The following is a 16,743-nucleotide window of genomic DNA, read 5'->3' as shown; positions in this document are numbered from 1 at the left end:
TGAAAATCAAAAAGAAGTTATAAAATCAGTCAGAGGAAAAAACACATTACTTTTAAACCACCACAACTTGTAAAATACCCACTCTCAACAAAAACTGAAGCTTCATTTGTTAAGTAAACAATTTTCACACAAAAGTGAAGAAATTTTTCAGCAATCATTAGGCAGTCAGTTTACCAAGTGGGAGTTTCTCAGGGAAAAGGGAATCACAGATGGAAGCATAGACATGTGGATAGAAATAAAGACAAAGTAAAGCATTTAGGTATATGTATATTTTTAAAAAAAGATTTTATTTTTTCATGAGAGACAGAGAGAGAGGCAGAGCAGGGTCCCTGCAGGGAGCCTGATGTGAGACTCAATCCCGGGACTCCAGGATCACACCCTGCCTAAGGCAGGTGCCAAACCTCTTAGCCCCCCAGGGATCCCCTAGGTATATGTATATTGACTAGAAAACAATGATAAGAGTATCTTTTGTATTTTAAAATACATGCCAAATGTAAACACATGACATAAGAAAAGGAGGTATGAAGTGAAAAATTTCTAGGATTTTTGCATTTTCTAAAACTGGTAAATACAATAGATTTAATAAGCATATATATCATCTCTAAGTATACAGCTTTGTAATTAGAGGGGAAATGGAATAATGAAGGCACAGAGGAGAGAGAAAACAACATGGGAGGAAAGAACGTGAGATGATAGATTTCCTTGCAAGTATATCAGAAATTACAAGAAATATAAATATTCCAATAAAGAGCACATACCGGATTAAATTCTTTTAACACAATTACATGCCATATCAAAAACTGTAATCATAAGGTTTGAGAAGAAATCTCACTTCTTGATCAAGAGAAGATTTAAAAGTACAGAAGAAGTTGTGTGTTCTAAGCAATAACCAAAATAGAGCTGGCGTGTCTCCAATTTTCAAAGTATAATTTAAGGCAAGAAGCATTATTTAATGTAAATACGGTGTTTCATCATGGTAAACATGTATCAAGCTTAACCAATCTGGAATTTTATGAGCCTTATTATATGACTAAAAAATAAGTTGTCATTAGTAAAATGAAAACTTGACAAATCCACAACGATAGCAAGAGATTTAAACATTCCTCTAAATGTGACAAAGCAAATATCAGGAATCAGTAAGGATTTTGAAGATTTGAACCTCTGCTCAGTGTTATATAGAGAATTCTGCACCCATCAACAACTGAATGCATGTACTTTACAAATGCACATGGAATGTTTTTAAATGTGACTGTACTCTGGACACTTGAGTGGCTCAGTGGGTTGAGCTCCAGCCCTTGGTTTTGGCTCAGGTCATGATCTCAGTCATGGAATCAAGTTCTGCATCCTAGGCTCTCTGCTCAGGAGGTACTGTGCTTGAGATCTCTCCCTCTTCCAGCCCCCCATCCCTGTCCCCCCCCTAGAGCATGCACTCTCTCTAAAATCTTATAAATAAATGTGACTGTACTCTGGAATATAAATCTCAAGAAAGAATTTAGTTTTTTTCTTTTTTTAGAGATTTTATTTATTCATGAGAGACACAGAGAGAAAGGCAGAGACAGGGCAGAGAGAGAAGCAGGCTCCATGTAGGGAGCCCGATGTGGGACTTGATCCCGGGACTCCAGGATCATGCACTGGGCCAAAGGCAGGCGCTAAACTGCTGAGCCACCCAGGGATCCCAAATTTAATTTTTGGTTTGTGTTTTGGCCATCGTGGAATTAACTTCGAAACCAATTACATAAATAACTACAACAAAATATAACTTGACGTTCAGGAGTAAATCACTTGTCAGTCACTCTAAAAATGAGAAAATATCTTGAGCTGAATAAAGATGATATATCAAAATGTATGAAATTTTTCTTGAGCCCTTGGTGAACAATTTAAACCTTACTGCTTTAAGAGAAAGACTGACATTCAGTGAAGAATTACATCAAGAAATTAGAGGTCAGCAAACTATATACCTACAGAAATTAGAAGCCAAGAAACAATAAAGATAAATATAAAAGTCAGTGGCATGTAAAGCAGACTTAAAGAGGAAGCGGGGTTGCCTGGATGCTCAGTCAGTTAAGTGTCTGCCTATGGCTCATGTGCTGATCCCAGGGTCCTGGGATGGAGTCATGAGTCAGGCTCCTTGCTAATCTCCCTCTCCCTGTCCCCCTCGCCCTGCTCCTGTGCCCTGAATCAATTGATCAATCACCATCCCTTAAAATATATATATATATAATACTCTACTAAACAGATGAAATGATTTGCATGTAGGAAATTAAAAAATACTTTCATATAAACTTTTAGAATTAATAGTCCTTTTAGCAAAGTCACTGGATACTTATGTACAGAAATTAATTGTATTTATATTTAGGAACAACAGATAATTTAAAAATTAGTGAATATACGATTTGTGAACATCAGAAGGTCCGTATATGTCAGAATAAATCTAACAAAAATTATAGGAAGCGTCAACACAGAAAACCATAAATGATTTTGAAATCTTTAGATCTAAATTGAGAGAATATCTTTAAGATAAGAATATTTCCAAATTCCTATAAAAATGAGTGCAGTCCTCATCAGAATCCTAGCAGATTTTTTAATGGAAATCAAGAAATTGACCTGTGAGATATATATATCATATATATATGTATCGTATAAGAATATGTTTATAATAACCATATAAAAGACTTCATTATAAACAAATTTGCAGACTTTAAATACTCCCCAAAAGCAGAAAATTAAATTTGAACAAAAACCAAAATAACCAGGTTCTTAAACAAGGAGTTACCATCATAAACTTACTAATTTTCCTTCAGTTACTTTGTACATTTGATGAAATCCCAATGGAAAATGCTTGAGATATGATGGTGGTTTTGTGCAAAATAGGCATGGAAAGTTTTTTAAAAGCCAAGAACTAGAAGAAACATAAGAAAGGAGACCTATTTAGTGGAGCTATGTAAATGTTTCTTATATACTTAAAATAATTCAAAAAGGAGGGAAAAGTATAATCTCTAATCAAAAACAAAAACAAGTAAGTTTAATATATGTAAAATTGTTGATATAATTCCACCAGGATTTATCATTTCTGATGAGTTTAGAAGACAGTATTTTGGTAATGTTGGGCTTTCCTTACTCATTCCCAAAGGCCAGGAGAAAGTTTTCAATGTTGGTTATAGGCATAATGCAGATAACTTTAATAAGTTTATGAAAGTTTTCTTCTTTTCCTAGTTTGCAAAAAGTTTCAAAAATCATCATGAGTTTTGAGTTACTATCAAATGCTTTTTCTATATCTATACGGTATACGTAATATTTTTGTCTGCATTTCTAATGGGATAAGTCTTAAGGGCAGAAAGCTTGTAGTCTTTTTAGTAGTAATGACATTAAAGTTTTTGTTAATTTTTTTGTGTGTATGTATACACATTATTAGATATAAACACATATTCCATATATGTGAGGGTATGTAATTTTAATCATTGTAATATATACATAAATCATTAGGAAGGAAGATTATGTAGTACCAGGATGTTGGTGGTAATGTTGATAATGTTAAAAGCTGTTATGTATGTATCGATAACATGTATGTGTATATTTACTTCTACTTCACTAATTTTGTTGTGCTGTTTTATGCAATCACTGTGTGCTCAGGTATTATCATGTATTTACCATTTATTTACTTTTAATTTCTTCCATCTGAGACCTTACTTATGGGAGCACTTGTGTTACATCTAAGATACAAGGTTTAAAATTTTCTTTAATATTTATTGATAAACATCTCAGCTGAGTGTATTTTTTTCTTTTTTTATGGCTGAAACAATATTTTATATTTCCTTTTTTAAGATTTTATTTATTTATTCATGACAGACACAGAGGGAGGCAGAGACATAGGCAGAGGGAGAAGCAGGCCGCCTGCAGAGAACCCGATCTGGGACTCAATCCTGGGCCCCAAGATCACACCCTGAGCCAAGGGCAGCTCAACCACTGAGCACCCTGGTGCCCCTATTTTGTATCATTTTTTAGGATTGTTTTGCCATGAATGCAATTTGAGGAGGAGAGTCATTTTTCTTAGCACAGTCAGTATAGTCCATTGTTTTCTGACATTTATTCTTTTTAAAGAAGTCTGTTAGATTAAGAACGGACAGCCCTTCCATCATAGCTGATCTGCGTTTTCCTTGTGGGAGCATTAAAAGTCTTCTTTTTGGGATCCCTGGGTGGCGCAGCGGTTTGGCGCCTGCCTTTGGCCCAGGGCACGATCCTGGAGACTCGGGATCGAATCCCACGTCGGGCACCCGGTGCATGGAGCCTGCTTCTCCCTCTGCCTGTGTCTCTGCCTCTCTCTCTGCCTCTCTCTCTCTCTCTCTGTGTGACTATCATAAATAAATAAAAATCAAAAAATAAATAAATAAATAAATAAATAAAAGTCTTCTTTTTATCTTTACAATGTGAATTTGTAGTTGTATTTTTAGATTTGTTGGACTGCTTTGGGCTTTTGTTTTAATCAAAAAGTCTGATTTTCTCTTTGGATGTTACCTCCTTTTTCTGTCATCTTGTTCTTGATCTTTAAGTATATGTTAAATCTTTTCAGTCTATATCTTATATGCTTATTTTTCATCTCATCTTGACTTTCTGCTGCATACTGTATAATTTTTTTAGCTTTATCTTGCCAGTTCTTTTTAGTTACATCTCTCTATGCTCTTTAATTCCTTTTTTCTTTACTTTTTTTGCTCTCTTTTGTTTTCTTTTTCCTCTATTTCAGTATGGGTAATTTCTTCTGATCTGTGTTTAAGTTCATTAATTTCTTAATTCACTGGCATCAAGTTTACTGATGAGTTTATCAAAGGCATTTTTCATCTTTGATACCATGATTTTTGTTTCTAAGATTCTTTTTACTCCCTCATATTTTCCTTATGTCTGCTGAAATTTTTCATCTGTTCATATTGTCCACCTTTTCTACCTTTCTGCCACCTTTACTGTATTGATCATAGTTGTTTTAAATTCTCATAGTTACAGCGTGTGGATCATGTGTGAGTTTGGTGGATTGTGCTATTGGTTGCTTTGTGTTTTGGCAATGGATTGGCTTTTTGTTTGTTTTTGCTGTTTGTTTTTTAACTCTTTCTATTTTTATGTGAGTCATTATTTTGGATTTAATGTTATGTAATGTGTGTATGGGGCAGTAGAGAATGAGGATAGATCATGTATAGGCCTGGAGCTGAACACACCTCTTCTTCTGCTAGAGTTGAGCTAGGTTTGCATTATTGTGTTATGGTTACCTTTAGCTCACCAGTGCTTCAAATTCTAGTTTTACTTTGTCCTTAGGATTGGGATTGGTTTGTTGGAAGGTCTTTCTGAATGATCTTGTTTCACCCCCATTTTTAGGTCTTGCTTGTGCTCTTATATTTTGTACAGGGTCTCTCCCTATGTTCTTGTCCCTCTGGCAAATGTAGACTGCTTTTGCTTATTACACAGTGCTTGGTAGCCAGCCTGGCATTGGGGAGGAAGGGCACTGGGATTTATTGTGGGTTTTTTTGGCATGATCGATCCTTACCTACTGAGTTGCTATTTATAATCTCTGGCTTATTTTCAAGTTTCTCTTTGAAAGTTTTTTATTATAATTTTATAATATTTTCTTTTCTTTTTTTTTTTAAAGATTTTATTTATTTATTCATGAGAGACAGAGAGAGAGAGAGAGAGAGAGGCAGAGACACAGGCAGAGGGAGAAGCAGGCTCCATGCAGAGAACCGGACGTGGGACTCGATCTGGGGTCTCCAGGATCACGCCCTAGGCTGAAGGCGGCGTTAAACCGCTGAGCCACCCAGGCTGCCCATAGTTTCCTTTTTTCTTTTTTTTTTTAATAATAAATTTATTTTTTATTGGTGTTCAATTTACCAACATACAGAATAAATACCCAGTGCTCATCCCGTCAATTGCCCCCCTCAGTGCCCGTCACCCATTCACCCCCACCCCCCGCCCTCCTCCCCTTCCACCACCCCTAGTTCGTTTCCCAGAGTTAGGAGTCTTTACGTTCTGTCTCCCTTTCTGATATTTCCCACACATTTCTTCTCCCTTCCCTTATATTCCCTTTCACTATTATTTATATTCCCCAAATGAATGAGAACATACAATGTTTGTCCTTCTCCGATACATTGGAGTATTTGCAAGTGTGAGTCTGTTGTTCTTCTGTCCCTGTTGCTCATCACGTCTATCATTTGTTCACATGTTTGGTTTTTGTTACAGTTAGGGGTTTTTTCCTTGGTTCTTTTTTGGGGAAAGGTATGTTTTTACAGGAAGTCCTAGGTCTTGTACATTAGGTGTGGGAATTCTTTGAGTTTGGTTTAAATTTATATTCTTGCAGAGAGGTTTTTAGATTTGTTTTTGCCCGTTGTATATATACATTATCAGTCCTGAATGTCTTAAATTTACCTAAGTAAATTTACTTAAATTTGCATAAGGTAGTATTACTAATTCAAACTACTGACCTGCATGAGGGATAGCTTATGTTTTAAGTTCTTAGGGAAAATGTTTTTTTTTCTGTTTCATTGTTTGCTTTTTACCTTCCTCTTCTCTCAGTGCCAAGCAAGTTTTCCTTCCTATCTCCTGCAGGGTAGGCTTATATTCTCGCAATAAGGATTCAACTAGTTGGGTTAAGCTTTATGAATAAGTCTACTATTGGATTCCCCGTCTTTGATGGATTCTTTGTTCTTGTACTTCTCACTCCCTACAACCAACAAAGTAGAGGGTCTAGTCTCTAGAGTTGGGAAATCTTTCTTTTGGTAGGTCAAGAGCTTTGTTGTTAGCCTGTCTCCTTGTATTTTTGCTTTCACTTCAGTCTTGGCCTTTTGATTTCTTACTTTCATGACATAAGGCATGCATTTGCAGTTTTTTTTTTTTTTAATTTTTATTTATTTATGATAGTCACAGAGAGAGAGAGAGAGGCAGAGACACAGGCAGAGGGAGAAGCAGTCTCCATGCACCGGGAGCCCGACGTGGGAATTGATCCCGGGTCTCCAGGATCGCGCCCTGGGCCAAAGGCAGGCGCCAAACCGCTGCGCCACCCAGGGATCCCGCATTTGCAGTTTTGTTCAATCTCACATTGCAGTAGTATTTGACAGGAGGTTTGTTAAGAGTACTTAATCCTTCATACATTATTAGGTTTTTGTTTTCATTTGGTACTTTTCTTAAAATTTTGAGACTTAGAAACTCCTAGAAACTCCTTTCCTCAACTTAATTTACTATTTGTATTTTGGAAAGCCTTTATTGTTTATCTCTACTTTTGCTCAATAAATGATAGGTATTAGAATTCTGGATTATATAATACTGAAATTTCACCTAAAGTGGATAATCGAATTCATCCCTTGGGATATAGGGCAGTGTGAAGGAGATGAACTTTAGTAATCACACTTGGGTATTGAGTCATTACCCACCTGTATGAATTACTGAAGTTTTATGAGACTGTACCATCTGTTGAAACAGAAAGAGCAGCTGTGTTATAGGGACGTTGTGAGCCTTAAGTAATATAACTTGCAGTTTCTGGTACAGGCTCTGGTGTAGTGATTTAGTGAATACTGTGGTTCTCCCATCATTTTTTAGAAGAGCAAATTAAATCTCAAGGAGGTAGCATATATTGCTACCTATTCAAAATTCTGTAATTGTTGAGGTGAAAATTGTTCTCATGTCTCTCCTGATTTTACCTTTCAGAAGAATAATGGTAACTTATTCTGCCTACCCTTATATTTTTTTAGTACCTTATATGTATTTCCAAGGACCTACCATATATGAAGAGAAAAAGAGAATCTAATGTATTGCCCATTTTGGCAAACTTTTCGAATGTTAAATGAACAAAGACTAATACATAATGCAGTTCCTGTCTTAGGGAACTTGTTAGTGAGATGGACTTATATGTGGTAATTATGGGTGATATGCCTAGTGTAGTAGGGGTAGTAGTTTCCTGGGGCAGAGGAGGGAGGGTCATGAAGTATGGAAAGGATGCCATGATACTGGCAAAGGAGGAATGGGGTTTGTGGTAGTAGCAGCAGCAGCATATACAAAGGCCTGAAGGCAATGGAGAGTATGTCCTATTTATGAGAAGTTTGGGTTGTGTACACAGAATAAAGTAGTCATGGTCTGAGGAGAGGAATGTCTTCTGTGGTTATAGAAGAGAGATGGTAATTGAGATGTGTCTTAAATGACTGGTAGTATATCAGCAAGTAAAGATAGAATGGGTAGGATAACACAAATTAAAGTTATTTAGTAGAATATAAGTTACTATATTATAGGGACCTATGAATAGTCATATTGACTTGGCTACTTCTTACTCTTAAACTCTTGTACCACTCATAACTGAAACAGACAGACATCAACTCTTTCTGATAAATCATCAGGAAATTTTACGCATCTCATTAGATGTTTTATGTAACAGGTATTTGTGTGTATGTGTGGGGGAGAAAAGGATAAGGGGGCAGTTTTTCCAGGCTTACCCTTGTAAGATACAATAATTTAAAATGGGAGGAATGGGTCATAAGTGGCTTTGAATATCACATATAATAGTTTAAAATTCATTCAGTAACTATTAGAGGTCCATCGTAACATTTTTGAACAAGAAACATGATACAGTGATGATTTATCTAGCTGATTTATTTAACCATTATAGGATAGAATTGGAGAGGAATGTGTCTGAAGCAATAGGATCACCTTTTTGTATAATTAGGACTGAAGTGATTAACACTTGAATAAGGAATGATGGTAATGGGAATGAAAGAAAGGGCAATGTGAGAGGAATTTATTAAAAAAGGATTGACAAGTTCTGAGAAGTGATTGAAGATAAGATTTGGAAAACAAGCAGGGCAATTAGGAATATTCATGAAATTTCATAGTTGAGTAACTGGAAATTCTTGATATTAGCAAAGGATAGGACATTTGAAGGAGAACTTGGGGGAGAAACAGAATACCGTTTATGTGATGTGATGTGAATTATATGATATACTTTAGAACATCAACGTGCCTTTTTAAAAATAATTTTTAAAATTATGGTTTCGTCTGTTATGAGACAGGAAACATGGTCTTGTATCAGTGCCATGAGTAGTGGAGACAGACTTGTATTCCAACTCACCTTTAATAATAAATATCATAAAGTGAGACTGGAAAGTAATCTTTTGGGATTTTGCTTTTGCTCATCCATAAGCTACAGATAGTAATACTTGCTTGCAGGACTGCTGTGTGAACTAAATAATATAATGTTTATGCATGCTGGCCCATTTTAGTCCTCAGTGTATGTTAGATTTCACTTCTTTAATAAAAGATGCTAGCCTTGGCTGGCACCTGGCACCTGGCTGGCTCAGTCAGTGGAGCATGCAACCCTTGATCTCAGGGTTGAGTTCAAACCCCACATTGGATGTAGAGATTACTTAAAAACAGAATCTTTAAAAAAAAAAAAATGCCATTCTTACTCTGTTGTCCTACATTAAGATGGACACCACAGAATAATGCCTAAAACATTTTTGTTTTGCTGTTGAGCATTTCACTGAAATCATAGCCATGAGTATTGGCTGACTAAATACATGTATGATCAGCTTATAATTGGACTTAACTCAGAAGTCATAATTATTGCATGTGTAGGTGTAGTTAACAGCCTTCATTTCTGGTAAGTGACTTTACTTAGAGGGTATATGTTTATGTGAGCAAGACAGACTATTTCCTGGAAGGAAACTGTGGTCTCTAGCTCTTTATAATAATGTCACCTTTAATCTTGAACTCATGAGTGATGTCCTATACAGACTATTTTCTTGATGCAGTTACTTACAAGAAGTAAATGAATTCTCCTTTGAACTTGTTAAGACACCATAGACTGTCAGTAATATGGAAAAACTGGATATTGAATCAGGAATGTGAACATGTGTTTCAGGTAGAGAATTCCAAAGATAATGAAGATAGTATTCTACAAAGAGAAATTCCTGCCAGACAGTCTCGGCGAAGGTTTCGGAAAATTAATTATAAAGGAGAACGCCAGACTATTACTGATGATGTGGACATTAACAGCTATCTTTCTGTGAGTATATTTAGGGACATTTCATGGATCTTCTTTAATTTTTATTTATAGTATCTTTAATTTACACGTATTTTTAGTAATATCAATACTTACGGCTTAACATATAAAATTTTAGAGCAGGTAAATATATATAATTTTTTAAAATACTTGTGCTCAGTTGAGCTTGGTAGAAATGCTCTTCCAGTGGGAGTTTTGTTTTGGCTTTGGTTTTGTTTTAAATAATGTAAAAAAACATTCTTTCCATATCTTTTTAGACCTTATTTGTGGATTTTCTTGCCTTTTTATTGTCTGAATGAAATATAGGTAAGAGTTCTGAGAATTCAGGCAATAGACTTATTGGGAGATTTTTTTTCCTGATATGCTCTAAGGGATACAAAAGAAATGCATCAATTTTTTCCTTGTGGTGTGGGAGAAATACAAATATTCTGTGTCAGTGCAGAAACAAGCAAGTGTTAGTGATATGTTTTTACATGCAAATATTGAAGAAGGAGAAGCAGATGAAATAATTAGCTTTAGGTTTTGTAACACTAGAAGAAACATCAGCTGTTTCTCCAGAAGTCTTCAGTTTTGTAATTATAGTGAACTTCACTTTAAACTAAAAAACTTGAATCGAGAAGAAAGGCTAGGGGTTCCTGGGTGGTTCAGTGGATTAATAAGCATCTGCCTTCGTCTCAGGTCATGATCTCAGAGTCATGGGATTGAGCCTCTTGGGCTCCCTTCTTAGCGGGGAGTCTGCTTCTCCCTCTCCCCCTTAGCTTTCTCCCCTGTTTTCTATTTCTCTCCCTCTCTCTCTCAAATAAATAAAAAAATAAAAATCATTAGATTTGAGCTCTTAATTAGGAACAGTGCTCTCAGGTAGCTGATGTAATCTGTGAACATCTTACATCCTATTATATCTTGCAGGCTATTGCCCAGGATCTTTGAGTACATAACTTGGACCTTACATTCTCTTCTTCTTCTAATGCCCTTGTGTTTTCAAAGCATATATTAAAATAGAAAACAGCCTTTATAGCACAACTGTGTACTTTCTGAACTTTATCTCTTTCCATGGGAAGTCCCTTACGCTTAGGAAGTATGGTTTTGTATAATTCTTTCAGATCAGAGTTTCACTGGGAACATGGCAGACTTGCTGAAATTTGCGCTCATTAACATTCCAGTTGTAGTTTCTATATTCAGATCTTAACAGAAAAAAAAAAGATAAGAATAAGTCTAGGAGTATTTTATCAATTTTCAAAGAAGTCATGATCCCCCCAAAATATAAAAACAGTTTGAAGATTAATTGCAACAAAATTCCCAAAGGTATGTTTAATTCATTTGGTTGTCAAAACAGAAATTTCTCCTTCCATGTCAAGGAGTAAGGAGGATTATGTAGGAAGTTGTGTATAGTGAATAAGTGCTAAATTTAAGGCAACTCTAAGGATTTAGTTACATTTGCCTTATGTCATTGGTTCCATACATTCTGTTTCTAACAACAAAGAATAACATGAAATAGTCTCCTAATTTTTTTTTTACCACATCTAGAGGCACATAAACTTCATTTCCTGTTCCTATTATGAAATAATTTCTTTTTATATAATAAATTCCCCTATAATAAATTGATTTAAACTAACAAGTTTACAGTATTATACAAGTAATATGTGTCTGTTTTGGAAAGATTAAAAGTTAACTGACTAGTCATTCTGCCCAGTTATGTAACCATTGATGACATTTTATATATTCTTGGTAAAGGTTTTTTCACATAGATACAAATGTAAGCTTTTTGGCTAGCTTTTTAAGACTTAAATATATGATAACATTATAAAACTTAGTTGTGTAATGTGAGCATGTTTGAATGCTATTAAAAAATTTTGAGGGGGATGCCTGGGTGGCTCAGCAGTTAAGCATCTGCCTACAGCTCAGGGTGTGATCCTGGAGTCCTGGGATGGAGTCCCACATTGGGCTCCCTGCATGGAGCCTGTTTCTCCCTCTGCCTATGTCTCTGCCTCTGTTTCTCTGTGTCTCTCATGAATAAATAAATAAATAAACTCTTAAAAAATTTTTTTACATTGCTCTTGAGAGTGTCATGGTACTCCTTTATAATAATTGCCATAATTTATTTACTCCCCAGTATTTGATCATTTAGATTTTTTTAGTTTTTATTTCTTTAAACTAACATGCTAATTATCTTTGTGGTTACAGATGGACAGATATTGGTTTCTTTAGAAAAATTCTGGGAAGTAGAATTATTAAATTATTTTTAATTGTATTATTTGGTTTTCCTTATCCGAGCTAGAGTGCATAGTCTGTGTGTGTATTTTGATCATTTACTCCAGTCTCAGCTATGGTGTGTTCTTAGATTTTTTTGGTGTCATGTCATGAAGCCTAGGCAAATTCTGAATTTTCTGTACGTAACTGTGGCTTATGCTCCTGAGTCATTTACTTCTAATTCCCATGTGTACTGAAAGTTATCCTCTTAAGGATATGCTGGTTTCTTGTGTAGACCAGAAAGTGCAACAGGCACACTGCTTGATGATTGTAAGTGAAGTGTGGCATTGTTGAATTTAAAGTCTTGCATAGCTAGTTTTAAGTACTTAACCTACTAAGTACTGTCAGGAATTTGGCAGAGGGGAGAGCTCAAGCTGATTCAGGGTAGTTTATTTAACTATAAGACTGGGTTGAAAAAAAAAAAAAAAGACTGCGTTGAAAAAGGATTTTTGTTGATGTTACATAAATTCGCTATTTCTTGAAATAATAGTTTCTGCTTGCTTTTTTTTCTAACATGGATGTATTTCCGGAAATTTGGAAAGCATTTTAAGAGGTTTTCATTTACTTTTCATTAATGTTAGCAGTAGGTAAAAACTTGTATGTCTGACCAAATACCTACATATTGGGAGTTTGCTATATAAAGGATACTGTGTAGCAAAAATTTTAATTAGTATTTGTTAAAACATCCAGTAGAAAATTGGTTTTATGGCTACCTTAGAGTCTTTGAATTCTTTTGTTTTACTGTCAGCAATTTAGAGAGAAAGATCAAAAATCATTTCTTTTCTTCTAAACAGCAGTGCAGATTTGATAGTTTCTTTTTTCATTTCCTCACCATCGTCAACTTTTCCTTGCTAAAATGCTGAAGATCAGAAATTCTTAAAGATGTACAGAATTTTTTGTTACTGTTGTCTTTGTCACAATTATTACTAGTACACAATCTGTACATCAAAGTTTTAGGAAGACAAAATTTGCATATTTTATTCTCTAATCGAATGCTTAGGAGGATTGCAAAAGATGGTTTATTTTTATGAATTATTTTCATAGTTTTGTCATACATTGCTTTATATAAAGATGAGAGCCATAATTTTAATGTGCAAGTGAATGTTTTTTTTCCTTAATGTTAAAAAGAGCATGTCTATAACAGTAACGTTTTTGAAACTCCATTGGGTATTGCTCTCATAGTTTTTAACAGATTTAAATGCTTTTGAATATTCTCAGTAAGAATATTTTAGATATTTGAGGAAGGTGTATTTCATATTTCTAAATAGCAAAAAGGTAATTGGAGTAATATTCAGTGAGTAAAATGGGTAATTATGCCAACTGAAAATAGTTTAGCATTTATATGAGCCATCTGTCTTGAATTCTTCCTTACGTACTGTATAATTGGGGCATTTCATCTAAACCCTCCATGATTTGGTTGCTGTACCTCAAAAAACGAAGATGGTAATATTAGGTCTGCCTATCTTATGGGGGGGTTGCTGAAGAACATGAAACATGTTATACACCCTTATAGTTTTAATAAGTCAATAATATCTGTAGTTGCTTCCTCTCAAATGTTTCAAGATTTATATACTCCTCTCCTTTCAGTTTCCCTGTGTCATTGCCTTAGTGTTCACTGCCATTCTTTTTAGAACTGTTGTATTAGCATTAGGGTGCCTGGCTGTCTCAGTGGGTTAAGCGTCCAACTCTTAATTTCCATTCAGGTCATGATCTCAGGGTCCTGAGATAGAGAGGCACATTGGGTTCTGTGCTCAGTAGGGAGTCTCCTTGGGGTTCTCCCCCTCTCCCTCTGTGCCTCCCCCTGCTTGCAGTCACTCTCTAAAATCAATAAATAAAAACTTAAAAACTTCTCCCTCTGCCTGTGTCTCTGCCTCTCTCTCTCTCTCTCTCTCTCTGTGACTATCATAAAAAAAAAAAAAAAAACTTAAAAAAAAAAACTTCCCACAGTGATAGAAATAATTTATATCGGTTTCCAAATTGGTGATAGTAACTAGCGCCAAGTGGCTATTGAGGACATAAGATGTAGCTAGTATGACTGAGACTTTTAATTTAAAATTTTAATTGCAAATAATTGACATGTAAGTAACCACATGTGGCTACTAGTTACCATATTGGACAGCACAGATCTGAACTTTGTCCCCCTCTTCAACTTTATGTTTTTCTCTGTTCCTATGTATTCTCTGCTTTTTAGTCAAGCTGAACAAATTTGCTGACCCTTAATGGAACCATGTTTTTATTTATTTTCAGCTTTATTGAGATAAAATTTGCATATAACACTAAGTTTAAGGTGTACAACATGATTTGATATACAAACTATATTGCAAGGTGATAACTGTGTGTGTGTGTGTTTGTGTGTGTGTGTGTGTGTGTGTGTTGAGGGGTGAGAAACCTGTTTGTTTATACATCTCTTACATCTACTGTTCCTGTTACTTAGGATGATCTTTTATTCTTAGTTGTCTTGGCAAAATCCTAATCATCTACAAGACTCAGTTCCATGTTCTTGCATGGGAGAACTCCATGATTTTCTCCTGGGAAGGGGTAAGGTACACATCTCTGCATTCCCACAGTATTCCATATATATGCTTGTGACCATGCATTAGACTGCATTCTAATGGTTTCTTCAGATGTCCACTTCTCCCATCAGGGTATAACCTGCCTTGAAAATGGGAACCATCATCATTTTACCTTCCAAGCTTATTGCCTATCAAGGAAAGTAAGAGTGTCTTTTTTTCTATCAGATTGTTTAGGTTCCTGTGTTACTTTGGGCACATTGTATAACCTTCCTACTTCTCTTTTGATAATTAACCTATAGATTTGTCAAAGGATTAAATGAGAGATTTTATATAGAAGGTTCTGCCTAGTGTTTGGGGCTGTGAAAACCATTCATTATGTCAGCAGCTTCTATTCCTATTGTAAAACTTGGTCTTTATTGTTGCATATAAAATAGCTTTCCTATTTATCTGTTTCATACATTAATGTAAAATGTGTTTACCAAAATGTTTAAGTATATTAATACATTGAAAAACAAGCTAAAGAATTACAACAAAGGGAAAAAGAAAATCAATCTGGTTTGAAGTTAGGACAACCAGTGTTCAGCCTACTATTGCTCCTACCCCCACCCAGTTTTTTTTTTTTTTTGTAGTGTTTATTCACAGTAGCTCACTTCAAACAAGGCATTTTCATTGTCCAACCTTAAAAGATAAAGTGGTTATTAAATGCATATGAAAGTAATTGAAGTTGCTTTACTGTACACAACAAGTGGCTAGAATCCAGTTAAATGATGACAGGGCTGTCTAGCCAAAACTGATGACTGGTTTTGGAATTAACTGATTTGGAGGTCTTTTTTCTGTCAGTAGCTAGCAAGGCCAGTAGGTTAGTCCATATGTCTTAAGACGTGGATCACAAAGTAGTCCCCAGGATAGAGGAAGAAAATAGAGTTTATATTTATATGTAGTATTATCTTATCCTTTTAAATTTCTGGGAATGAGGTGCATGGGGGGCTCAGGTGGTTGGGTGTCTGCCTTTGTTTCAGGTCATGATCTTGTGGTCCTGGGAATGAGCCCCCACATCGGGTTCCCTGCTCTGCAGGGAGCCTTCTCCCTCTCTCCTATGCCCATGCCCTCTTTTACTCTCTTCCTCTTTTTTTTTTCTTTTAAAGATTTTATTTATTTGTTCATGAGAGATAGAGAGAGAGAGAGAGGCAAAAACACAAGCCAAGGGAGAATCAGTCTCCCTGCAAGGAACATGATGTGGGACTCAATCCTGGATCTCAAGGTCATGCCCTGGGCCAAAGTCAGACGTTCAACCACTGAGCCACCGAGGCATCCCAGCTGTCTTCCTTTTAAATAAATAAATAAAATCTTTAAAAAATAAAAAATTAAATTTCTGGGGATTTGTGTGTATTTCATAATGAACTCAAAATATTTTTGCTAGGAATACATATGTTTATAAATAATATGTTAGAAATGTATCTCAAAATTTTTTTATTTTAAAAAGTTTCAAGATCAGGTTGTTTTTAAATTTCTTCTTCATTTGGCACCAGTTAGTCCTTTTAGCTTTCTGGCCTCATTATCCCTTCATTTTTTCTCTCCCCCCTGGGAGGTTCTTAGAGACTTCTTTACCTAAGGTAATTCTGTCCTTTAACAAATCATTTTGAATTTTAATATTTGCTCCTTTTATTCAGAATGGTCTACTATGTCCTCCTGACAAGTCCTGCTCAGTTCCCAAGACATCATTTATTGATCTCTTTGGAGAGAAGTCTTTCTTAACATTTTCTATTCATAGAGTGCACTTCTCATTGGACCCATAGGGTGTTATATTTACATGCAGTGTGCTCATATAATTCCTCTGTTCCAAAGATAACAGAAAACAAAATGAATAACTTTAAGAATTTCTCAAATGTCTGTTTTTTACATAAAGTTGATTGCTCTGTTTTAAATAGTCTATAGTGGTAAACGTTTTTCAAATGTAATGAT

The 16,743-nt window shown here is 35.3% G+C and overlaps 1 protein-coding gene across 9 annotated transcripts in view; it reads left to right on the top strand.

Moving 5' to 3' along the window:
* Positions 1-16,743, top strand: part of RAPGEF6 (Rap guanine nucleotide exchange factor 6) — a 210,821-nt gene that overhangs the window by 83,459 nt on the left and 110,619 nt on the right. For 8 of the 9 annotated variants that reach the window (XM_038552080.1, XM_038552078.1, XM_038552079.1 and 5 more), the window contains one exon: positions 9,881-10,024. The exons of the other annotated variant lie outside the window; for it this stretch is intronic. In XM_038552080.1, the coding sequence (XP_038408008.1) occupies positions 9,881-10,024 (144 nt within the window). The remainder of the gene's footprint in view (positions 1-9,880; positions 10,025-16,743) is intronic. 9 annotated transcript variants of the gene reach the window in all.

Source organism: Canis lupus, chromosome 11 (assembly GCF_011100685.1).
Source record: "Canis lupus familiaris isolate Mischka breed German Shepherd chromosome 11, alternate assembly UU_Cfam_GSD_1.0, whole genome shotgun sequence".
In the NCBI taxonomy this organism is placed as follows: Eukaryota; Metazoa; Chordata; class Mammalia; order Carnivora; family Canidae; genus Canis; species Canis lupus.
Note: the sequence above shows the minus strand (reverse complement) of the source record. Positions and strands in the feature narration are given on the sequence as shown.